Genomic DNA, 26,911 nt, shown 5'->3' with positions numbered 1-26,911 from the left:
TGAATAAAAGGGATGAAGAGAGAGGAAATTTCAGGAGATTGTTGAACGATATGAAAAAGGAAACCAAATGGAAATTCTAGAACTGAAAAATACAATAGTATTAATAAAAAAATAAATGGATGGGATTAACAACACACTGGGCAAACAGAGAAAAGTGTCAGTGAACCTGATTAATAGAAATCATTTGAACTAAAAGACATAAAGAAAAATATTGATAAAATAATCAGAGCCCTCATGACCTGTGGGGTAGTAACACACACTCTAACATATGTGTAATTGGAGTCTAAGAAGGAGATGAGAGAGAAAATAGCATAGAAAAAGGATTAGCCAAATATTTTAAAAATTTTTATCAATAATGACAGCACATAAATTCAAGATTCTAGCAGGAGAGGATGAAAAACAAACAAATATAAAAATAAGAGCCCATCATAGTATAATTGCTGAAAACTAAAAATAAAGAATAAATCTTAAAAGTTAGAAGAGAACAACGAACATTAGATGCAAGAAATAATGGTAGAATGATGGTTCACTTTTCATTAGAAATTGTATAGCCAAAGGACAATGGAAAGATATCTTTACCGTGCTGCTGAAAGCAAAAAAGAATCTACCTTGAGCTCTGAATCCAGTCGTGTGTGCATATGTGTATGTATTAAAATGAAATAAAAGCATTTTCAGTAATAGAATTTGTCACCAGCAGACCTATACTACAAGAAATGCTAAGGAAGGTACTTTAAGCTAAACAAAATGAAAGTAAATGGAAATGCAGATCTAAAGTAAGGAAGATCACTGAAAATGCTAAACATAGAAGGAACTATTAAGGACTACTTTTTTTGTCTTAAGCCTTTTTGAATTCAATTGACGGTTTATAGCAAAATAATTACAATTATTTAGGGTTTATGGCATATATAAAAGTGAAATGTATGGCAAAAATAATGTAAAAGGTTGTAGTGTAAATGGAATTATGCTATTATAAGATTTTTACATAATATATGAAGTAGTATCATATTAATTCAAAGCAGACTGTTATAGGTAAAGACTATAGATTGTAATATAGGAGGTAGTAGACTGAGGCAAAAAGGAAAACCCTTAATCTGAAAGAAGACATGGAAGAAGAAACAAAAATCAAAGGAGAAGGACTACAAATAGCAGTATGATAGACTTTTACCCAACAATATCAATAATTACATTAAATGTAAATGGCCCCAATATTCTAATTAAAAGGCAAACATTGTTATAGAAGGTTAAAAATAAGCAAGGGTCTTCTATATGCTTTGAATGGAAAGACAAGGACAGGAAAAGATATAGCATGCAATTACTGAGCATGAGAGAGACTATGTTAATATCAGATAGAGGAAACTTTAAAACAAGGAATGTTACCAGGGACCAGGTGCAGTGGCTCACGCCTGTAATTTCAGCACTTTGGGAGGCTGAGGTGGGCAGATCGCTTGAGCCCAGGAGTTTGAGACCAGCCTGACCAATCTGGCAAAACCCTGTCTCTACTAAAAATACAAAAATTAGCTGGGTGTGGTGGTAACACAGCTGTTATCCCAGCTATTTGGGAGGCTGAGGCATGAGAATCACTTGAGTCCAGTAGGTGGAGGTTGCAGTGAGCCAAGATTGCACCACTGCACTCCAGCCTGGGCAGCAGAGTGAGACTTTGTTAAAAAAAAAAAAAAAAAAAAAAAAAAAAAAAGGAGTGTATTACCAGGGATAAAGAAAGTCATTTTTTGATTATTAAAGGATAATTTCATCAAGAAGACAAAATAATTCTACACAGTTATACTCCATAATAGAGATTAAAAATACATGAAACAGAAATTGACAGAACCATGGAAGAAATAGACAAATTCAGTAATTGATGAAATAAGTAGGTAAAAATGTAATATGACTATAGGCATACCTCATTTTATTGTGCTTTGTTTTATTGCATATTGCAGATGTTGTGTTTTTTACAAATTAAAAATTAGTGGGAACACTGTGTTAAAATGGCCTCTTGGTGCCATTTTTCCAACAGCATATGCTCACTTCATGACTCTGTTAGAATTTTTTTAGCAATAAATAATTTTTTTGAGGTGCCTACTTTTTTGGGACATAACGTTATTGCACACTTAGTAGAATATAGTGTAAATGTAACTTTTATGTGCACTGGGAAACCAAAAAGTTTGTGTGACTTGCTTTATCGACATATTTGCTTTATTGCAGTGGTCTGGAATCAGACTTACATTATCTCCAAGGTATGCCTGTATAGAAGATGTGAATAACACTGTCATCTAATTCAATCTTCTTGATATTTGTAGGCATTTATTGAAAACTACACCCAGAGCTACAGTGCTGGCCATAAAACAAATCTCAATAATCCTTAAAAAGATTAAAGTAATGCAGAGTGTATTCTATGTTGACAATGAAATTAAATTACAAATTAATAACAAAAAGATATCTGGAAAATCTTCCAAATATTTGGCTATTAAGAAACACATGTCTAAATAACTTGTGAATAAAAGAAGCAATCACAAGGGGAATTAGAGAATATTTCAAACTGAATGGTAATGAAAACACAACATACTACATTTTGTGAGGTGCAGTAAAAGGGATCCTTAGAGGGAAATTCATAGCTTGAAATGCTTATCTTAGAAAATATTTTAAAAAAGGTTTTAAATAAATGATGCAAGTTTCTACCTTAAGAAGCTAGAAAAAGAAGAGCAAAATCGGTAGAATAAAGGTAACAATAAAGATGAGAGATAATGAAATAGAAAACAAACTATAGAGCAAATCAATAAGCCCAAAAGTTTGTTCTTTGAAATGTTTAATAAAATTTCTTGATCCCTAATAAGACTGATTAGGAAAAAAAGATAAAGTACAAATTAACAACGTCAAGAATGAAAGCGGATATTATAATGTCATAACACATACTACAGACATTATACAATATGAGAATATTATGAACAACTTAATGCAAACAAGTTCAGTAACTTAGAATAAATTCCTGGAAAAATACAGCTCTCAAAAGTTAACAACAACAAAAAAAATGGGGGCCAGGTGCGGTGGCTCATGCCTGTAATCCCAGCACTTTGGGAGGCCAAGGCATGTGGATTGCTTAAGGTCAGGAGTTTGAGACCAGCTGACCAACATGGTGAAACGCTGTCTCTACTAAAAATACAAAAATTAGCCAGGTGTTATGGCAGGCACCTGTAATCCCACTGCTTGGGAGGCTGAGGCAGGAGAATCACTTGAACCTGGGAAGCAGAGATTGCAGTGAGCTGAGATCACCCCACTGCACTCCAGCCTGGGTGACAGAGGGAGACCCTGTCTCAAAAAAAAAAAAAAAAAAGTAAAAGAAAAGGAAGATCTAAAAATGGCTGTTAAATGAATTTAATTTGCTTTTTTTCTTTTCTTTTCTTTTTTTTTCCATAACAACGTTTCAGTCAAAATGAATTTAATTTGTAGTGAACACATTCCCACAAAGAAAGCTCCAGGTCCAGATGGTTTTACTGTTGAATTCTATCAAACATTTAAAGACAAAATAGTATCAGTGTTACATAAAACTCTTTCAAAAACCAGTGTAAGACTGATACCCAAAATTAGTAAGTACAGTACAAAGAAAACAATTACAAACAAATATTCTCCACGAATATAGGTGAAAATACATAATAGAATACATCATAACAAAGTAGTGTTTATTATAAGAATGTGAGGTTGGTTTAATAGTCAAAACATGTCAATAAAATATACAATACTAACAAAGGAGAGAGCATATGATTATATTATGGGGAAAATATATTTGATGAAATCCAACATGAGCTGATGATGAAAAGTCTCAGCAAAGCAGAAATAGAAAGGAATTTCCTCAATTTTTGGAGAGTATATCTCCAAAAGAACCTATAGCTAACCTCATACCTAATAGTGAAATATTACACACTTTTCTCCTAAAGATGGAACAAGGCAAGAATGTCCAGTTTACTACTTTTATTTAACATTGTATTGGAGGGCCTAGCCAGTGCAACGAGACAGGAAAAAAGAAATAGAAGAATTTACCAAACTAATAGCTCAAAACAGGGCTACAGGATACAAACTCAATATCTAAAACGAATTTTGTTTTATATGTTATCAAACAATTGGAAAATAAAATTTAATTTACAATATCATCTAAAAACATGAGTTTCTTAGGAACACATTTAATAGTAAAACCAAAACATGCAATATCTGTACACTAAAGACTACATAACACCCAAGGAATAATTGAAGCAAGCCTAAGTAACTGGAGTAGTATGCTGTGCTTGTGTATGGGAAAACTCCACATTGCCATAATGTTCATCCTCCTGAAATTATCCTATAGATTCAGCACCATTTCAAGGAAAATCTTGGCAGGAATGTTTGTAGAAACTCATAAGCTGATTTGACAATCACATGGAAATGTGAATGGCCTAAAATAGCCCAAACAACTTCAAAAAACATTGAAGAAATGTAGAGGGATTGTACTACCTGATTTCAAAGCTTGTGCTAATGCTTCAATAATACAGACATGGTACTGGCATCAGAATAAACAGAGAGATCAATGGAACACTACAGAGTCCAGAAATTGACCCACACATATATGTTCACTTGATTTTTTGACAAAGGTATGAAGGAAATTCAATGATGAAAAGAATTTTTTAGTAGTGCAGGAAACATCTAGATATCTGAAGGAAAATAAATTAACTGTGACCTTATTTTCTGCATAATACACAAAGGTTAATTTGAGATTGATCATAGACTTCAATGTAAAAGGGAAAAACTATAAACTTCTCAAAAGAAAACATAGGAGAATATCTTTGGGAAGTTGGCATAAACTGAGATTTCTCAAAAAGACACAAAAAGTACTAATTGGTAAATTAAATCTTGATAAATTGAATCTTTTCCAAAAGTGAACATTTTTCTTCTCTAAAAGGTATCATTAAGAACATACAAAGACAAACCATAGCCTTGGAGAAATTATTTGCAATACCTGTATCTGGCAAAACACTTCTATCCAGAATATATAAAGAATACCTACAATGCAATAATGTATAGATACAACCCAGGAAGAATTGCACAAAAAGCTTTAAAAGATATCTCATAAAAGAATATAAAAGAATGGTTAATAAGCACATGCAACTTTGCCTAATTTTTATTAGTCATCCCAGAAATGGAAATTAAAACCACAATGAAACACCATGACACACCCACTGAAATGATTAAACTAAGATGATTGACAACACTCCATCCTGGCAATGCTACAAAGCAACCAAAGCTCTCATAATGGCTATCGGAAATCTAAAATGGTAATCACCACTCTGGAAGACAGAGTGGCAGTTTCTTATAAGGTTAAAAGTACACCTATACTATGAGTCAGCAATTCCCTTCCTAGATATTTGGCCAAGAGAAATTAAAATATATTCTCACAAAAAGACTTGTACAGGAATGCTCATAACAGCTTTATTAATAATATCCAAAAACCAGAAACTGGAAGCCAAATCTTCAACATGACACTAGATAAATAAACTGTGATATCTGTCATACATTGGAATACTGCTTGGCAATAAAAATGAATAAACTACTGCCACATGCAACAACATATGTGAATTTTAGACATTATGTTTAGTGAAAGAAGCCTGACACAGAATAGTTAATACTGTATAATTCCATTTATGTGCCATTCAGTGAGGGGTGAAATTAGTTTTGTTTCTGTTTTCTTTTGTTTTAGAGATGGGATCTTACTCTGTTGCCCAGGCTGGAGTGCAGTGGTACAGTCATAGATCACTTCACCCTCAACTTCCTGGGCTCAAGCAATCCTCCTGCATCAGCCTCCTGAGTAGCTTGGACTATGGGCATGTGCCACCACGCCTGGCCAATTTTTTTAATTTTTTTTTTTGAGTTAGGGTCTCACTGTATTGCCCAGGCTGGTCTCAAACTCCTGACCTTGAGTAATCCTCCCTCCTTGGCCTCTCAAAGTGCTGGGATTACAGGTGTGAGCCACTGTGCCTGACCCCAAACCAGTTGATGGTGGTCTGGTGATCACAGTCTGAGGGGAGAGGGTGGTACTGCCTGGTGGGGGAGTTCAGAGAGAGGGTATAGGAAATGTTCTGTATCTTGATCTGGGTGATTCCATGGGCATATGTGCATGTAAGGAATCCTGGAGCTTTAAACTTAAGACTTACGTGTGCTACACATCTGACTGTATGTGTTTTCTACTTCAGTGAAAACATTTACAATTATAACTTAAACAGGTCCTCACAGCAGTCAGACAGATTGTTTGCATTACAGGTACTGTCTTTTCATGTGAAAATGGAAATTTAGAAATCTAGAACAGGCTTCAGCTGCTGAATCTTGATACACCTACTGGGGGAAGAAGCAATGGCTAATGACAACAGCTCACACTCATCACGTGTCCATCCTGGGCCAGGCCCCGTGCTAGGCACTTTTCAGTGTCACATCGAAAAATGGCAGTGGGTGCCCAGGCCAGCCAGCAGCATGGAATCCAGGTAGCAGGGTGACTGACAGATGATGGGGGTGGTCTGTACCAGTGGCCAGGGTCACAGAAGCCTGGCAAGAGGCGAGCAGTGGAGGGCTGGCCTGAGCACAGGCAGATGGGCCCTAGAGAGTCTGGATATTCTATTCACTGGGGAGGATGGACCCCTGGAAGCAGGGCCCCAGCAAGGTGGTGAGGAAGGACCAGTCATGGAAGTTGGGCAAATCAGCCAGCAAGATAATGGGACAAGACAGAGCTCAGTTTCAGAAACAGGCAAATCAATGGGGACGTGTGACAAGCTCTGGTCTCCTGACTGAAGAGCATACAATTGAAGTGACATTTTCTAGCTTACCCGACACCAACTGCTAGTGAGTTTGACTTGGCGTAAGTGACTGAACACCGCACTACAGTTTCTCGAAGTTCCCCCCTGATTAGGGAGCAGACTTGCCCTGGGGTGAGGCATTACTGGAGATGGTGGTATTGGGATGTGCGGAAATGAGCCTGTTATTCTATTTTGCCCTGTCTGCCCAAGGCCAGAGGGCAGGCCCTCATGGTGAGCTGGGATCACAGACATTTGTTGAGTTCCTGCCATAGCGAGGAACTGTTCAGAGCCCATTGTCTTGCCACATAACCAGCAATCTTACCGCAGAACTGAGAAAAGGGACCCCAGAAAGTTGTCAGACCACACGCCCTCACCATTTCTGCGCAAGCTCAGCAGTGGCAGCAGCTTCCTGCCTCCAGCAGCACAGTAGGGTGGGGACATTTCTGCCACTAGAGGCCAAGTGGGGAGCAGTGGCCTTTATTGGGGAGGAGGCATTTAGAACCAAGCATGCAGGTGACACGCATGATTAGGACACAGCAGAGAAAGAAGTGCAGAGAAGGGAGAGAGGGGAGTCAGATCCATCCCTGTCAACGCCTTCACCTTCTCCGGGGGCAGTGCTAACTCCAGCCTGCCTGCTTGCCAGCTTCGTGGCTTAGCGGTGGAGAACCATGGCCACTTCTTGACCTAGAATTCCATGTGGCAGCTCTTGGTGACCTGTTCAGATTCCTGCCCCTCCTTCCCTGCTTGCCAGCACCTTGGGCAGTTAGGTAGTGTGGTTCTGGTTTGGTTAGTGGTATTGTAGTTGTTATTGTTGTTTAATCCCTGATATTGTTTCACTCCTTACTGGCAGGTATCTCAAACCTCTCTCCCTGCCGCTTGCAAAGACATTCATAAGTTTTCTTGAAGTTCTGAAAAGTGAGTGGGTTTTAGTATTCTTAAAGGCTTAGCCAAAAATGTAAGTCCCTTAGTTACAGTAAAATACATAAAAATGCTTAGTTGAAACTTCAAATTTATAGCTAAATAAAAAATTAAGGAACAAAATGACCTGTAAACATTTTTATTTTTCCTGACTAGGTCCTTTAAAAAAAATGCTGCTTACTAGTTCTGGGGTGTGAGGATGACAATTCCTGTCCCCGAGGAACTCTGTCTGGGAGGGAAGGGTGGCAGGGGAAGTGCAGGGAGAGGGGATGGAGGAGGGAGCAGCGGGGAGGGAGGAGGCACATACCGTGGGGTGGGCTTGGTGCATAGGGGCTAGGATAGCCGTGAGACTGGAACTGAGTCTAGAATAACAAATGGCAGAGCGTGCCCTGTCCTATCATCCCCAGGCAGAGAGTGGGACTGACCTTTGAGGCAAGGCATAGGGATGTCAGTGAGTGACTGGCAAGTTCAGCCTGGGCGTGAAGCCCATCAGTATCCCATTGGGTCACAGGCTAGAGAGGCTGACGGACAGGGTGATTGGGTGGCGGATGGGCCCACAGTCTTGTGTGCCCTGTGTGAGGCTGTGGACCTTCCATTTCTCCCTTCCCTGTAGGGGTCATGGCCTGATCACATGGGAGTTCTAGGGAGAGCTTTCTGAGGTCTGTGCTGAGAGAGTGACCACTCAAAGGCCGTAGTAACCAAGGGCCCAGAAGAGTGAGGATGCAGCCCGAGCTTGGGTGGTAGCAGAGAGGCTGGGGGGGTGTTGGTGGGACTTGGGATGCTGTGATGGGGAGTGAGCTGAGGGAGGGGTCAAAGCTGGGAAGAGAGGATGCCATAGTGGAGTTGGAGACACAGAGCCCCAAGGAGCCCCAAATTGCAGTTGGGTTAGCACTTCCCTTGCCAGTCCCTTCTTCACTGTATTTGCCCCAAACCCCTCATGGGGTGGATTTTCTGCATACTATACCCATCACCTCCCACTCACAGCCCCAAGAATGTCTCCTGCAGCTGCCTCATGGGCCCAGCACCAGCTGAGCTGCTGCAGAGATTCAGGAAACAAAGATCTTGAGGCCTAATTTCTTTCCCATATTAAATGTACATTTTTCTGCCTTATGTCAGCTTTAAGCAGTCACTAAGGGCAGTCAGGTTCCATAACATGGTCTTCAGCTGAACGTGAAGATCATATTATTGAAACAAGATCTTTCTAGCTGACCGTACTCCAAATGCATGCTTTGGTGCCTGTAAAATCTATTTAAGGCCTCCTGATTTTCCCCTTTCTATTCCTCCATCCACCAGGACAGTTAAGGAGGAACTTTCAAAATGAGGAAACTGTTAAAAAATGGGAGAAAGTATCAAACATTTATTTACACATCTGTTGTTGGAAATTACCAAGATCAATTTCAGGAGAGTAGAGTTCAAATGCGTGCTAAATGACCAAAAAGAATGGATCATCCAACAATCATTTTCTATCCCGAAAGGCTCGGTAATGAAAACCGGACTCTTCATTTGACACAAAAGGGAAGAAGGAGGAGAAATTGGAAAGCAATATATTCAATTATAGAAGCCCTTTGCCAAGGCCCTGTTGATTTCATGTTCTGACAGATTCAGTTAAGCCTCAACAGGGAAAAGTTTCAGAAACAGGTCAGATCAAACACGTACAGTTTCCCACTCCTGGAACTCATGTGTGTGACAAAAATGGTCAAGTCTTCACCAGGCATAGACTTTGTCTTTGGGGTCTGTTTATATTGCCGGACTCCAGACCACAGCTTGGAAGACAGCGTGCGTGAAAGAAGAGGCTGCAGAGATCCTGGCAGGCCCCACAACTGCCGTGCAGTGAGTGGCTGACCCCCTCTGCTGAATTTGCTCTATTTCTCTGCCCTCTGAATCCACACTGAATTCACTTTCTTTTTCTTTTTCTTTTTTTTTTGAGACGGAGTCTCCCGCTGTCACCCAGGCTGGAGTGCAGTGGCACAATCTTGGCTCACTCCAACCACTACCTCCCCGGTTCAAGCGATTCTCCTGCCTCAGCCTCCCGAGTAAATGGGATTACAGGCACATGCCACCACACCCAGCTAATTTTATATTTTTAGTAGAGATGGGGTTTCACCCTGTTGGCCAGGCTGGTCACGAACTCTTAACCTCAAGTGATCCACCTGCCTCGGCCTTCCAAAGTGCTGGGATTGCAGGCATGAGCCACCGTGCCTGGTGAATCCACTTTCTTTTCTGCTCCCACCTGGTGCATCCATCTCTATTCTCACCACCCATCTGTGGTTGGGGCTTCCTTCATGTGGTCATCGCCTGACCAGGCTCCCCGTGCTGTGCTGGTTGCTGGGATGGTTGCAGTCCTGCCCCGGTCAGAGCAGCGCTCGCATGGCAGCATGTCAAAAGTTTCTGTGGTGGACATGCCGGCTTGGTGGGAGCTCCCAGGAGGATGCCTGAATCACTCTGGGGATGGAGAGCTGGTGGGGGGCTTCCTGATGAGGTGTCTTACATTCTTGAAACCAGGAGGAGGTAGTTAGGTGGTGGAGGGTATTCTGGTGGAGAGAATTGCATGTACAAATATCTGAAGCAAGAGAGTGATGTGTGCTCTGGATATGGTTCAGGATAGCGGGAAGCCGTGTGTGTGTGCACATGTGCATGTGCATATGTGTGTGTATCTTTGAATATACATTTACTGAGACCCTCCCCTGCACCAAACACCATTGAGAAAGATGATATTTTTGCTGCTGTGAACAAGACAGTCTGCTAGGAGCCCCCTTTTTGAACAATGATGTGGGCTCTCATGCAGCTGTGCTGAACCAGCTGCGTTGGGGCCTGGGGACCAGGAGGGCCAGACAGATCGTATTCTTTGGAGCCATATTTATTTGGGTTCCAGTGTGTGACCTAGAGACAGATATTAAACTCTTCTGAGACTCCTCTGTAAAAGCAGAATGTCTTTCTTATACAGCACTTCAGTGCAGTGCTTGGAACATGGAAGGTGCTCAGTATGTCCTGGTTGCTGGACCCATTCATAGCATTATCAATGCCATCGATCATTTTGGCATTGTGTTTTTCTAGGAAAATGTGTTGTGAATTCCAGCCTTGCACCTCAGGGGCACGCCTCCCTAGACAGGGACTATTTCACCTGCTCCACCCTGCAGAACTGTCACCTGCCACATTCTGAGCAAAGGGAGATTCTGGTGCAGAGGAGGCTGGGACAGGCAAGGGTGGCAGGGGCGAAGGGTAGAGGAGTGGCCCAGTGGAGGAAAGCACCTTGTACTTCAACTCTGACCTGGGCTCAGCATTTCACTGGGTCTCAGAGACCAGACAAGAATCCTGCAGCTGGCCCCCGAATCCGGGATACAGTCCTGTCTGGGCACTTCTCTTTCTCCGTAGGAAACAAGCTGGGAACTGTGGACATCAGGGTGCTCTCCGTATCCTTTCTCCCATATTTCCTTTTTCTCATATGTAGCAGGATGTTGAGGGAGATTTGTTTACCCTGCTGTCTTGGAATTCTAGCTCAGTTTCAAAGTTTAGGGCAAAGGTGCCAAGAATCCCACATTCTCATCTCAGAAGCCACCAGTGAGCTGCTGGCTGCTGGGCCCAGCCCCCTTATTCTCTGGGAGACTCTCCTTGAGGACCTGCCACACCTGCCCTTCAGTACAGAAAGAGGGCATCTCAGAGCTCAGGAAGAGAGGCTGTGGGTGGAGAGGGGGGGACCCTCTTCCCAAAGCCAAGCAGAGGAAACCAAGTTTAATAGAGAAAATATCTAAAGATGAAAGGGAGGAATCATTTGGAGTGCAAATACATGAGAGAAGAGTGGAAGTTGAGACACTTGAATTAACCCAGGAAACAAGGTAGAACACCAGAAGGAAAAAGAGATAGAAATACAGGAATAAAAATAAAAACGAGATCTGTTTCTGGGGAATGTAAAAAAGAAAAAAAAAAGAAAAAACTTGGAAGGACCAAAGAATACAGAAAGGCAGAAAAACACAGCAAAATTAAAAATATAGAAGAGTAAAAAAGTGCTTATGTAAGCCCAGAAAAAAAGACAGAAAGAACTCATCTAGACCAGAGAGAGAGAGATGAAAAAATACAGAACAGAAAAAATTGTAAAGACGTAATACAGAAAGAAAAATATAGGAAGGCCGGACGTGGTGGCTCATGCCTGTAATCCCAGCACTTTGGGAGGCCGACGCGAGCAGATCACCTGAGGTCAGGAGTTCAAGACCAGCCTGACCAACACTGGCCAACATGGTGAAACCCTGTCTCCACTAAACAAATACAAAAATTAGCCAGGCATGGTGGTGGGCGCCTGTAATCCCAGCTACTTGGGAGGCCAAGGCTGGAGAATCGCTTGAAACCAGGAGGCAGTGGTTGTGGTGAGCCGAGATCGTTCCATTGCACTCCAGCCTAGGTGACAAGAGCGAAACTCCGTATCAAAAAAAAAAGAAAAAGAAAAATACAGGAAGACAGACAAATATATAAAGATCCCTCCTCACACACACACACACATACACACACAAAGGCACACACAAGAAAGAAAGTCAAACCGGAAGAGAGACAGGAAGATAGAGATGGGGCTGAGCAGATGAGGGATGGTCCCTTCCTGCCCCTGGCACAGGCAGGGGCGGGCTTACATCTGTCAGGATACCCCCAAGGCAAGCAATGACATCTGGAGGTGCTTCTGGGGACCCCGAGGAAGGCAGCCTCGTGTTCTGCCCACATCAGCCAGTGCAGTCACAGAGAGGTGTGGGCAGGACCCCCAGGGGCCCCCAGACCTCCCAGCCAAGGCCAACCAGGAGGCAGGGAGGTCTCCTAGGGGCCTGCAGCAGAGGGAGGCGAGGGCAGGTCCCACTGTGTCGGAGGTGACGACGCTGGAAGCCCAGGCCACTGGCGACACTTACTACAGAAAGGAAAGAGAAGAAAAGGAAGGAGAAGGAGGAAGAAAAAAGACTCTGTGGCCTGGGAAGATCTGGCTTGCGACATTTCCTGTGACTCTGTAAGGTGGTTACTGGCTAGGCAGTTCAGGGCTCACCCCCAAGAGCAGAAAGTGGGGAAGCAATCATAGTGTTGGCCTCTACTTGTCTATAAAAATATTTTAATGTAGCTGCATACTCCATGTCTGTTGTTGAACTCCGTATCTGATGGGCGTCATGTGAGAGGGGCAGCACTTGATGTGTGGCGCAAAAGCTGACATCCAGGCTCCGAGACGTCCTTCTGTCTACCAGGTGGGAGTGCAGTTATTGATCAGGACTGGACTCTTTCCTGATGATGCCACCTCTGTGCACAGGGAGATGAGAGGGGAGCAGGGAGATTTAGGAGTAAGCACGGTCAAATCATTCTAAGGACATACAAATGGATCTGGGTCTAGGTACAAGGGGAGGAATGTTTTAAACGCTGCCCTGGACAGGAGCCTGAAGAACTCAGAAGGTGGAAGCAGAAATGATGGCACTGAAAAGGCCTGATGCATTCTCCAGAGGATTGTGCACTCCCTCAGGTTTCTGCTCATCCTGTTTTAATCAAAAAATGGGGTTTTTTGATTACAGGGAGACATCTGTAGCCCGTGGAAGTGGTATTGGGCTGGAAGGCTGGCATGAGGAAGGGGCCATCTGTGGGTCCGGATGGGTGTGGGGACGTGTGGGAGAAGGGGCCCCATGGGAAATAGTGAGATGCAGAGCATGCTGCTGAGCGTTAGGTGGTCCTGGTTATGGAGCAGGATGGAGGATAATTGCCAAGAGAGACACTGAGCCCCTCAGCGTGGCTGGAGGGCAGAGTGGGCACAGAACACAGGGCTGGAGGAAGGCATGGGCCAGACAGGGAAATTGAAGCTGTCACAGCTGGGGAAGCTGTCACAGCTGGGGAAGCCACCACAGGGGCCTTAAAATGCTGTGGTTGGGAGAAGACCAAGGACACCCAGACCGAGGAGGGACACTCCTAGGCTGCGATGGTGGAAGGTGGGTGGCTGGGCCAAGAGAACATGCAAGGACAATCTGAGCACTCACTCACTCAGTGAACTGCCACCTCAGGCCCAGTGTTTTGCTAGTGCTGGGCACCCTGGCCTCCTGTTGAACAGGTCAAGGAGGGACTGTGATCACCTTTAACAATTAGGGGAGGCAGAGTGTATCAGCTAAAGTGCTTGACTGCAGTGGTTTAACTAAAGAGGGGCTTGCTGTTCTCCCCCAATGAGAAGACAGAGGTAGGGAGCCTAGGACTCAGGCTGTGGCTCCATGACAAAGTAGGGCCAGGGCTGTTACTCTCTCCGTCCTCTCTGTCCCCAGGTTGTAGATTGAATTCTGTCCTTGAAAAAGATATGTTCAAGTCCTAACCTGCAGTACCCGTGAATGTGACCCTGTTGGAAATAGGGTCTTTGCAGATGGAATCAAATTAGGTCACACTGGAGTAGGGTGGGCTTTAACCCAATATGACTGCTGTCTTTATAAGAAGAGCAGAGACTCAGGGAAGAAGGCTTTATGCTGGTGGAGGCAGCGATGGGAGTGAAGCAGCGGCAAGCCAAGGAATGTTGGAGACCGCTGGCAACCACCAGAAGCCAGAAGAGGGAAGAAAGAACCTTCAGAGGTGGCATGGAACTGCTGACACCTTGATTTCAGACTTCTAGCCTCCAGAACTGCGAGAGAATACATTTCTGTTTTTAGCCACTAGGATTGTGGTAAGGAGTTACAGCAGCCTTAGGGAACCAATATACCTCCATAGTGCAGCCTTTAAAACTGTTCTCAAGGTCACATGGTGGCTGAGTTCCAAGCAGGTAGGTGCAGAAAGGACAAAGAGAAAAAGGCGGTATCTTGTTATCAGGAAAACAGTAGCTTTTACAGAGGAGCTGCCCGGTAGACAACTGCCTGTTCTCATTGGCAAGGGAGGTTACATGTTTAACCCTAGCGGCTAGGGAGTATGGGGAGGTGAGATTTAAAAAAAAAAAAAATCCATTTTTATATATAAAAATTATATAATATATAAATGTATAATATATATTACATATAATTTACATGGATTAAAATTAACCAGTTTTAAATGTACAACTAACCAGTTTTGACAAATGCATATGTCATATAACCACCACTAGCATCTGGATATAGGACATTTCTGTCACTCACAAAGTTCCTTTGTGCAACTTTGCAGTCAATCCCTTCCCCCATCCCCAACTCCTGGAAACTACTTATCTTTCTTTCATTGTAAATTTGCCTTTTCTATAATTTAATAGAAATGGAACAGCATAGGTTTGTTCCTCTTTATTGTGAAGTGGTATTCGTTTGTGTAGATGTATACAATTTGTTTACCCATTAAGCAGGTGGTAGATGTACGCACTGATTCCCGTGTTGGCTATTATGAATAAAGCTTCTGTGAACAATTTTATATGTGACTTTATGTGGACATATGTTTTTGTTTATCTTGTGTAAATACCGAGGGGTGGAATGGCTGGGTTCTTCTATAGGTGTAGGTTTAACTTAATCAGAAATTGCCCAGCTGTTTCTAAAGTGGCTGTAACATTTCACACTCCCATCAGCAATCATTTTAGTTGCTGCACATCCTCACCAATACTCGGTTTTGCAAGTCTTACTCATCTTAGCCATTTTGGTGGGTGCGTAGTACCTTCTCATTGTGGTCTTAATCTGCATTTCTCAGATCTTCTTCATGTGTTTATTTGCCGTTCATTTTGTCTTCTTTGGTGAAGTGTGTGTTCAGATTTTCTGCCCATCTGTTAAACTGGGTTTTGTTTTCCTACGACTGAGCTGTAGATGTCTTTATAAATTCTGTACAGAAATCCTTTATTATATGAGATTGCATAGATTTTTGCCTCATCCATTACATGCCTTTTCATTTGCTTCACAGCGTATTTAAATTTTGAAAACATTCAAAATTTGTGTCTTATCTCACCAAATGTAAACCAAGGTCACTAAGACTTTCTGTTATGTTTTCATCTAGAAACTTTGTAGATTTAGTGTTTACATTTAGGTCTGTGATTCACTTTGGGCTAGCTTTTGTATATGGTATGAAGTAAAGGATAAGGTTCATTTATTTCTTTGTTTTTTCATGTGGATGTTCAATTGTTTTAGTGCCGTTTGTTGAAAAATTGTTTTCCCCTCATTCAATTACCTTGGTACCTTTGTAGAAAATCAGCAGACCATATACATATGTGGCTCTGTTTCTGAACTCTCTACTTTGTTCTATTCACTCATGTTTCTATCCTTACCCCAATACCGTACTGTTGTGTTCACTATAGCTTTATAGGAAGCCTTAAAATGAGGCAGTGTGAATCCTCCAACGCTTCTTTTCTCAAAATCGTTTTGACTCCTCTAGGTCCTCTGTATTCTCTTACAAATTTTCTCATCAGCTTGTATGGTTCTACCATATTCACACACAATAAGGTCTGCTGGCATTCATTTTGATTGGCATTGTGTTGCATCCATAGATCAATATGGGGAGAAGTGACATCTTAGCAATATCGAGTTCTCTGACCTATGAACACAATCTATAGTTCTCCTTTTTTTTAAAGTGGTCTTTTAAAATTTCGTTCTGCGAAGTTTTTTTAGTTTTCATGCATAGATCTTACATTTTATAAAATATAAAATATATTTTATAATATAAATATAAAATATATTTTATAATATAAATATAAAATATATTTTATAATATAAATATAAAATATATTTTATAATATAAATATAAAATATATTTTATAATATAAATATAAAATATATTTTATAATATAAATATAAAATATATTTTATAATATAAATATAAAATATATTTTATATATAAATATAAAATATATTTTATATATAAATATAAAATATATTTTATAATATAAATATAAAATATATTTTATAATATAAATATAAAATATATTTTATAATATAAATATAAAATATATTTTATAAAATGTATCCTTAAGGATTTCACATTTTTGATGCTATTGTAAATGGCATTTTTATTTTGAGTTCCAGTTCATTGCTAGAATATAGAAATACAATTGATTTTTGTATATCAATCTTGTACTTTGTGCCTTTCTTTAACTCAGTAGTTCCAGTAGCTTTGTTGCCAGAAGATGGGCCTTGATTCAAATCCCAAGAGGGGGTTCTTGGATCATGTGCAGGAAGGAATTCAAGGCAAGTCACAGTGCAGTGAGAAGAGATCATTTATTGAAAACTACTCAGTTACAGAGTAGGGTGTCCTCAGAAAGCAAGAGGAGGAATGTGCAGTCTTTTGTGTTTTGTTGTTGTTGTTGGGTTTTTGTTTTCGTTTTTTTTAAGATAAGGTCTCCCTCTGTTGCCCAGGCTGGAGTGCAGTGATACGATCATGGCTCACTGCACCTTGACCCTCTCATGCTCAGGTGATACTTCCACTTCAGCCTCTCAAGTAGCTGAGACTACAGGCACCCACCATCACGCCCAGCTAATTTTTGTATTTTTTGTAGAGACGGGGTTTCACCATGTTGCCCAGGCTGGTCTTGAACTCCTGGGCTCAAGTGATCCACCCACCTCAGCCTCTAAAGTGCTGGGATTACAGGCGTGAGCCACCATGCCTGGGCCATCTTTGTTTTAAACCCTTCTTATATAGGGGTCTTATCTTTGTAAAGGCTAAGCTAAGTTCTGTCTATGTGTGGGAGAGCTGACAGCATGGCAAAATTTACTATTCTGTTGATTTAAAGAAAATTATTATTATTATTATTTTTGAGACAGAGTTTCACTCTGTCACCCAGGCTGGAGTGCAGTGCCATGATCTCGGCTCACTACAACCTCCACCTCCTGTGTTCAAGTGATTCTTCTGCCTCAGCCTCCCGGGTAGCTGGGACTACAGGTGTGTGCCACCACACCCAGCTAATTTTTGTATTTTTGGTAGAGACAGGGTTTCACCATATTGGCCAGGCTAGGCTCGAACTCCTGACCTCGTGATCTGCCCGCCTCAGCCTCACAAAGTGCTGGGATTACAGGCGTGAGCCACTGCACTTGGCCCCTTGTTTTTTTTATTGAATAAGCACCTCAAAGCATAAATATAATTATCTTAAAATCATATATTGTTATGGTTATTGAGACATCTGGACTTTCCTTTGTTGTAAGATTGTGTTCTTTCAGGTACATTTAAGCTGTTTTCTCAACTGTAAACATCTTATGACCATGGTTCATGACTGGCAAGGAATGTGCCTTGCTAGTTTTAAGATGGAGTTGATTTTAAAATGATGTCACCTTGGTTCTCCTGTGCTCCTGTTTCTCTAACAGCTTTATTATATATTTCTTAGGCTGGGCACAGTGGCTAACACCTGTAATCCCAGCAACTTTGGGAGGCCAATGCTGGCAGATCACTCGAGCCCAGGAGTTTGAGACCAGATCCAGCAACACAGCAAGACCCTATCTCTACTGAAAATTCAGAAGAGTTAGCCATGCATGGTGTTGTGCACCTGTAGTCCCAGCTACCCAGAAGGCTGAGGTTGGGAGGATTGCTAGAACCCAGGAGGTCAAGGCTGCAGTGAGCCATGATCGTGCCACTGCAGTCAAGCCTGGGTGACAGGAGTGAGACCCTGTCTCAAAAATAAATAAATAAATAAATATTTCTTAAGATTTTTCTACATAGACAATCATGTCTTTTTGAGTGGAGTCAGTCTTACTTACTCCTTTTTGTTTGTTTTGGAGTTTTTTTGAGACAGGGTCTCACTGTGTCACCCAGGCTAGAGTGCAATGGCATGATCTTGGCTCAGTCTACCCAGGCTCAAGCAATCCTCCCACCTCAGCCCTCTGAGCTCCTTGGCCTCCCAAAGTGCTGGGTTTACAGGTTTAAGCCACTGTGCCTGGCCTACTTATTCCTTTTTAATCTCCTTTAATTTCCTTTTCTTGCCTTATTGCCCTGGCTAGAATCTCCATTTTGGTGTTGAAAGGAAGTGCTGATAACAGACATCCTCATCTTCTCCTTGAACTTAAGGGGAAAGCACTCAGCCTTTACCTTTAAGTATGATGTTAGCTGACATTTTTTGTAGATCCTCTGCGGGAAAGTATTTTTTTAATTGGCTGTATGGCTGCCCAAATCTATTTGAGGCTTTTCAAGAAAAGAAAGGCGAGTGGATATGGGGAAACTTCTTTATGCATTCAGCTCTTTGTCTTAGCTGTGTGATGCTTTATCAGGAAATAGTCATATCTTTTCATTCAAAGATTTAAGTATGGGATGTTGTTGATATTAAATGTGACCATGTGTGATCATCCATCTTTATAAACGGCATGCTTGGGAGGGGCAGGTTTTGCCAGGGAACTAACTCACTCTCAGTCCATTGGGAGGCAGTGTAGCCCATGGTTAGGGATGTGGGCTCAGAGGCCTGGGCACCCTGTTCCAACTCAGCTCTGCAACCTTGTCCAAGTTACTGAACATTTCTGTGTTGCAATTTCCTACCTGCAAAATGAAGATCTTAATAAAATCTACTTCCAGGGCTTCTGAAGACTTAATGAGCAAATACAATTAAGTGCTTAAAACAGAGCCTGTTTTCTGGTGCATTTTTAAGAAGGGCTTAGTTGGCATAAGACTGTATTTACACATAGGTTTTCAGTAGCATGTTTATTGCCTGAAGCAAAGAACAGCCATATCATTTTTTAAATCCCCTCCTGGAACCTCGTATTAAGGTTTTTTTAAGATGAGAGAGTTGATTTCTGTTGTTTCACAATATTGTTTGTGCAATACATATATTTTAAAATCTTGTGCATTGCATAGGCAATTAGAGGGTTATAATGGTTGCCAGCAATACTCTCGAAGTTAATGCTGTCTCTGCACTTGGAGGCCGAGCCAGAATTTGACCTTCTGATGTGTTCGTTTTGACCACTTGACAGCAGAATGGTGTGTAGAGCCTACACTGCTCCTAGGTCAGCCCATCTGGGCGTGAGGATCACTGTGAAGCCCGCAGTTGGCTTCAGCCTCTTATTTCCTACCAATAAACTCTAATTCAACGGGACAGAGGCTTCTCAGTCAGTTGCTTTCCTATTCTAGGAATGCTGCCTTTCCATCAGCATGCCCCAAGACCTGGGTGCTCTTCTTCCTGCCTGGGGCGGGTCTGGAGGTGGGGCCAGGGAGCCTCTTGCCAGCAGGGGTGAGGTTACACTGAGCCTGCTCCAATGTCCTGCAACAGCACCAAGATATTGACATATAAGGAAGAGCACTTAGGAGCTGGGGGCTGGTAGGCCTTCAAGAGGCCTTTCCTCTTCACTTGAACTTGTTTTTTTTTTTGTTTTTTTTTTTCCTTTTTCCTCATACTCTGAGGGGTGCAGTCGTAGCCAGCTTTGCACAGGGCTTTCTGCAAAGTTTGCCACCTGAAGTCCCTTCTTCAGGCAGGGGTCTGCATTGCACAGCCAGTTAGTTTTCTGTCCTTGGTTTTCTTTTGATCGGGCCAGTGAAAAACTTACTCTACACATTGAGTTTAAAAAAAAAACAATTAAAAAGTGCCCTTGATTCTATTTGGATACACGTGCACAGTGTTTTATTCTTCTCTGCCTCCCATGCAATGGTGGGGGATAGTCGGTGCATGATTAGGAGGTTAAACCATATTAACTGGGATTTCCTGGTGTTGTCCTTTACGGTGGAATGGGTAGAGCTTCAGCATCTCCTTCCAGAACTTCCAGAAGTGTCTGGCCAGCTCTTGTCCTCCCCCTGCCAAGATGTTCTGCTGCAGGCTGTTCCCTGAGAGTTGCATGCATCTGCCACACCCTTTCAGTTGTAATTGTGACACCAGCGCAGAGAGAGATCAATTCAGGGAGCAAAGCAGACATTATCCTTTCCCTCGATTGTCATGAGATGCCCCAGTTAGGTGTGGATCCCGAGGCACCCATGACATTGTCCTCCAAACTGTGCCTGCGGCCCCAGGTGATGTTGCTAAATTATACATGGGTAGAGGCTTTCAGCAGCGCTGTTTTTCCACCGGAGCACAAAGCACTGTGTTACAGGAGGGATTTTACATGTGGATCTCCAGGCCCCGCAGAAACCGCAGAGCTACAGGGAAGCAAGTAACTATTTAACTGAGAGGGCACGTCAGGGTGTGAGTTTAATACAAATGAGAAGCAGATACATTGAGTGTAACTTTCTATTTGAGTTATTTCCTTGAGCACAAAAAAAAAATGCTAAAAGTTTAAATATTAAACCCATGTGGTTTTCGAAACAAAGAAAGTCAAGAAGGAACAAAGAAAAGTTTTACGGGCCACATTTAACTCTCCTGTCTGGTCAGATAAGAATCTGAGACCTTCAGCTCCTCCTAAATGACGGTAATTACTAGTTTTGTGATTCGGTATCTTTCTGTTCTCTGTGCCTTCTTCATTCTTATTTTACTCTAGTTATATGAATGTGTCCTCACTTCCCTCCAACTAAAACACAAAGCAAAGAAAAAAGACTCGCTTCATTAGAGTGATTGAAAGACTATCTTGCACAGAGTAGGTGCAGAAAAGCTGTTTGTCAGATGCATAAATGACATCCCCATCACTCTGGATCCTATCTCCAGGTTTATGTTAATTCCTCACATATATCAAACATGGCAGCTACCCAGTGCCAATTCTTGAGACATAACATGTTTGAGAAACACTTTGGAAACAAATGGAAGCTCCTGACTGCAAGGGAAGGAAGGAGGGAACGTGGGCTGGTTATGTTGAGGATTAGATTCAAGTAGTTTGTTCTGGTATTTTGAATTCTTCAGGCAGTAAGTGACCCAATCAGAACAGCCTCACTTGATCCGTGCCTGCGTTCTCCCCTTCACGTGTTTCTCTAACGTCTGTGACCTCCATTAGTATAAATTAATATAAGCATGGAAACAGGGCTTCTCTACATGTATGATATTTATTCATCTAACAAGCAGTTTTTGCAGGTCACAGAGGCCAGCCTACAGAAGGTTCTGCACTGTGTCCATGCTTAATGTTGTACTGAAAATTTGGATGTTTGCCGTCTGTCTTGCTATTAAGTTAGACTCTCTCACAGTATCCTCAATGGTGATTTTTCTTCTGTCGATTGGACAGGTAAAGACCAAGAAGGAGGATTTTTTCCATGCCTGGAACTCATGTCTGCACCACGTGGCTTCTCTGTCCCTGGCACACACTCACCGAGGTCAGTTGGCTCCTGTTGAATATTTGTAATTGAGTGACTCAGGGGTCTACGGGTCCCTGGAGACACAGCTCTGCAGGGAAAGGACAGTCCCAACACACAGGGAAGGGACAGTCCGTGTGTTGAATTTAGGGCCCCAAGTGACTTACACAGACTTGAAGCTTGTGGTAAATCAACTCCCAACTTACTAGGAACACTGACCATATGACACCCACAAAGCCTGATGCTCAACCAGTCAGAAACAGCTCACTTAACACAACCTGACAATCACACAAAGCACTTGACAGGAGCCAGTTGGCAAAATGCCTGTCCCTCAGAAGTGGCCCTCTGCCTGACCATGATCTCATTCCTAAACGGGAGGGTGTGCACACAGATAAAGTGAGAGTGTTTTAACAGGGGTCCTGCCTGAGGAATTTCAAGTACCAGAATTACTTAAACCTAATCATCAAATTAGCAAGAAACTGGGTCAACCTTCTAAAGCAGTGGTTCTCAACCAGGGGCAATTTTGCAATGTTTGGATGTTTGGCAATGTTTAGAGACATTTTTGGTTGTCACACTGAGAGGGGTAGTGCCACTGGTGCGCAGCGGGTGGAGGCCCGGGGTGCTGCTCACATGCTACAGGGCACAGACCACTCCCCTGCAACCAAGAATTGTCTAGCCCCAAATGACAGTAATGCTGAGATTGAGAAACTTGAGTATTCATTTTGGCTTCCGTCGACCAAAATAGCAAAATAAAATGAAACACTGAACGCCAAGTAAGATCCATGACAGCTTATCATTGAAATTATTGTTTAATTTCAAGAATCATCAGTTTGTTTATCATCATGCCCTGATCTATGGGAAGAAGCTGTTAAAAGAGAAAGGCCAGCCCTTCACTGAGTTGGTAGCTTTATGTGATTTTTCATCACACTGGGTCACTGCTGGCCCTAGGAGGGCTGGGTTTGGTCATACCACAGCTTGCATCTGGGGCACTATCTCATGGGATGGAGATGGGCTCCTCGGTGGGATCAGGGCAGGTATTATGGCCAGGAGCCTAGGAGTGTGCCTGCATCCAACACAACCTCCCAGCCTGACCATCCCCCTTCCTCCCTAACTGGGCAGTTCCAAAAGAGCAAAGTGCATGTGATTCAGTGCCATGTGACTATACCTGCAGGAATGTGTGGGAGCCGCCCTAGGAGCTCTGATGAGAGCTGGATTGGAGTGAGTGCTTTAGGCTCAGACTGAGCCCAGCTTCTTCCTTCCTTCTAAGGACCAGCTCTTGGGACCTTGCACCTTTGGGTGAGCCTCCTAACACAGGGCTCTGGAGTAAATGTGCCAAGAGCACAGGTTTCTGATGGGACGGGAAGCAGGGGCCCCATGGGAACACCTCCCCAGAGACTGGTCTCCACCCAGTGACCACACTCTGAAATGACCATGACCGCATTAGCCTTACTGATTCTGACTGAGTTCCACTTTCTGCTTCCTGGGACATGGAGGAGGAGCAAGGAGAGGGACCAGGAGCATCAGGGACTATGGGTCATGAAGGCACAGGATTGGGTCCCCTCATTTGCAGACTCAACATTTTTAATGTATTGCCCACTCACAGTGTATCAGGCTCAGAGAAACTGACTTATCTTAATTGGACTCAAAAATGAGTCATATTTAAATCTAAATGCCAGTTTATTCATCAGAAATAAAATCCAACCACCAAGTCATCAGTACGTGCCCTATCTGTTCTACGAGCATATCTTCAGATAGAATTCAGTTATAATTAGGAGGTTGCAGGAAGTCACACTATCAAGACAGCTCGTGCCCTCAGGCCTGGCTGGAGATCTGAGTGTCCCCTGTGACCTGCTCCAGACCCTGGAGCCCACGGTGTGTCTACTTCCCTGGACTATCTCCATACACTCAGCATCAACCTCATTCCTGTAAGAAATTTATGTAAACCACCCTTCTTCTGTTGGTGGGTTATTTCTTCAGATTTGCTCATCGGGCTGAAACATATCTGGGGTATGAAACAGCACTTCAGACAGCCTGATTGAAGGCGATTGTGTCTTGGGCCTTCTCATTCACTGTAGGTAGACTAGTACTGGCTTCACTCTCAGGGGTGGTGTGGCCCTGGCTCCTCCCTCTGGGCCCCTACGTACTGACCACAGATATCGCCCTTCCTGGGACATGAGGATGGACTATATGGACTCCAGGTGCAAAACTTCTAAACATTCAGAAATGTGATCAAGTTTGAAAAGGAAGGGGGAAGTCAAAGAATCACTGCACAATTAATTTCACCTTAGAAACACGATAGTTGAGCCTTGGGCTGCACAGCCTGCTTGCTGAGAGCACAGTGGAGCTTAGTGAGGACTGAGGATGGGGGCTCTGGAGCCAGGTCACCAGGTTCAGATCCCGGCTTTACCTCTACCAGCTGTGTGACTGTGAGTGAGTTACAAACCCTCTCTGAGCTTCAGTTTCTTCCTCATTTATAAAATGTAGAGAGCATGATATTTACCTCGTGGGGCTGTTGGAAAGATTAAATGAGACAACGCTCCAAAGCTCTTGCCTTTGCATCTGGCTATTTGTTAATGTTTAATAAAACCTTTTTATTACCGCTAATCACTACTCTAGGAAAACCTTAGTTCTTATAACCAAAGTAGAACATTTTCGACCTTGTTCCTTAAAGGGAAGAAAAAGAGGAAAATGAAACAGGTTAAGTCTGAGTGTATGAGGTCTTCACACCCGGAGAAAATATCAAGGATTTGATGATGGCACAGTACAAAATAAATCCAAATCAACCCTGAACCTTTTATTGGTTCATAACCACAGTAGCACAAGTGATTATTTTCAGGAAACTGGCTTCAGGTTCAATGTCAGATAAAGAGGACTTGGAAGTATAAAGAAAGTAATGGAAGAAAAATCATAAGAATTAGTTCAATGACAGCCTTTAGAAAGCCCAGGAATGTTTTGAAATCGAGAAATCCATGTGTAATGAGGAGGTCTGTACAGAACGGGTCCTAAAGATAAGGATGCACTAAACATAACACTAGCCAGTAAAATTTCACCAGCGTGTCATTACATTCAAATAGCATGTTACCCTCTGGCAGAGGCCTCCAGGGGATGGGAGAAGTAGAAGGAGCCCATCCGTCTTCAGTGACCAGACCCAGATGTTGCCTTTGGAGCCTTTTGAAGGAAGAATGCATAGGAAGGAAGAGAAGGATCAGTCTGTTAAAGCACAGTCCTTTTTTTTTTTTTTTTTTTGACACAGTCTCGCTCTGTCGCCCAGGCTGGAGTGCAGTGGCATGATCTCTGCTCACTACTCTGGGGACTACAGGTGCCCGCCACCACACCCAGCTAATTTTTTGTACTTTACTAGAGACGGGGTTTCACTGTGTTTGCCAGGGTGGTCTCAATCTCCTGACCTCGTGATCTGCCTGCCTCGGCCTCCCAAAGTGCTGGGATTACAGGCGTGAGCCACCTTCCCCGGCCTAAAGCACAGTCTTAATGTCACCCCAGGTGACAATGAACTCAGAATGTAGCCATTTTTTTTAGGAACAAATGGAAAAACACCTTCTGGCATCTGTCTCCGTTTGTCACCCGAAGACTAGGGAAAACCATGTTTGAAATAAAAATGTTAAGCAGTCTCTGGTGGTTTCCGTAGTGAGATGTAACTGTTACAATGATAAATCGTTATTTTTCTGTGATACACATTTTTGTCTTGCCCTAGAAAGTGCAGCTCTGAAGCCTTGGTGCTGTCTGAACCCCTAAGGGTGTACCAATTCCTAAACAAAAAAGGAGAAAGGAGGCACTTTTATTAAATAAATTACATCCACTACTTTCCAGCTCTGTGCAGAATTGTCTCTTGCTTTTCTCATTCTCGAAGCTTGTGAGTACTTCTCATTATGCAGCAGGAAGTCCTCTTTCTGGTTCTTAATAAAGTGACTAATAATTTAGAATGTTCATATTAAGAGCAGGTTGTAATTATAATTAGAATATATAATAATGTGGATTTCTGCCTATTGGGGATTAATTTCAGACTCCTCTCGAGGATGTATTTGTTTTGAAACAAGACTTTCTTTGTTAATAACAACATGATCGCATGCATTATTAAAGCATTATTTCTGTATGTTATCCACTAGTGCTTGTTGCAGTATTCTTCCCGGGATCAGCATTTTCCTCTCAGTTGTTAGTGGGGCTATTCTTTATATAAACTACATTCACCTTGATTTAGCTTTAGCTTTGGCATTCATCCTCTAGGGAATTACGGGAATATCCCTACCGCCTCCTCAAACGTGCATTACATTATGCAAGCTCAGATACACAAAATGCCACAACATCAGCCGGTAGTCCTGTGTGAATCTAGGTACTTGCCCCTTTTCACCCAACTAAATCCAAGATCATGAAGGACAAACCCGACTTGGGGTAGAACCAGAAGTTGTAAGACAACACTTCTCATTCTTTGACTGTTGGGTTTCTGCAGTGTTTTTCTGTTACTACTGGAGGTGGAGGCCTGGAGGGGAGGGGAAGAGTGGGAGGACCAGAGGTGCTAGTTGGCTGTGACACCTGTGTGCCTTCCTCTCCCCCAGTACCCATCTGCTGGTGTGTCTAACTTTAGAGAAGTCTCATGTGGCCCCACACAAGTGGCCTGAGGGAGGGAGGGAGGGAGGGAGGGAAGGAGCCCTGGGTGCCACTGCCCCTGCTTCTGGCCCCCGTCTTTGTCTAGCACCCGTTAAATGTGTGGGCAGTGGAAACCAGTGAGAAGGTCTGTTGCACCAAGAATAGGCAGATGGAATTCACTGCCAAATCCCAGTAGACCCAGCATCTTGGAGGTCCCAACATTGGGGAAGAGAAGGAATGTCCCCTGGCTTTGTTTTCTCTACTTCAGTCACACGGCCGAATCCTAGGCCTATGAGCAGTGCCTGTGGGAAAAAGGTGAACCTGGGAGTTGAGAGTCACCATTTCAGAGTGTGTGTGATGGCTGGGAGCAGCCTGGGGAGTCGAGGGAGTCCAGGGACACTGGGTCTCTGATGCTTGAGGTCTGGAAATCCAGGAGCTGGCAGAATATGGAGGGACACGAAAGTGAGAACTCACCTTCTGACTGTACTCACACACAAAATTGCTTTGAGGGAGAGCGACGAAGCTGGTGGCCAATTGGAAGTCGGAGGGAGGCG

The 26,911-nt window shown here is 42.9% G+C and overlaps 1 protein-coding gene across 1 annotated transcript in view; it reads left to right on the top strand.

Annotated features, from left to right (window-relative positions):
* ACOXL (acyl-CoA oxidase like) overlaps positions 1-26,911 on the top strand; it is a 387,631-nt gene that overhangs the window by 277,017 nt on the left and 83,703 nt on the right. Inside the window, 1 exon segment of the mRNA XM_016949229.4 lies at positions 21,689-21,776. Coding sequence (XP_016804718.3) covers positions 21,689-21,776 — 88 coding nt within the window.

This window comes from Pan troglodytes, chromosome 12 (genome assembly GCF_028858775.2).
Source record: "Pan troglodytes isolate AG18354 chromosome 12, NHGRI_mPanTro3-v2.0_pri, whole genome shotgun sequence".
Lineage (NCBI taxonomy): Eukaryota > Metazoa > Chordata > Mammalia > Primates > Hominidae > Pan > Pan troglodytes.
Note: the sequence above shows the minus strand (reverse complement) of the source record. Positions and strands in the feature narration are given on the sequence as shown.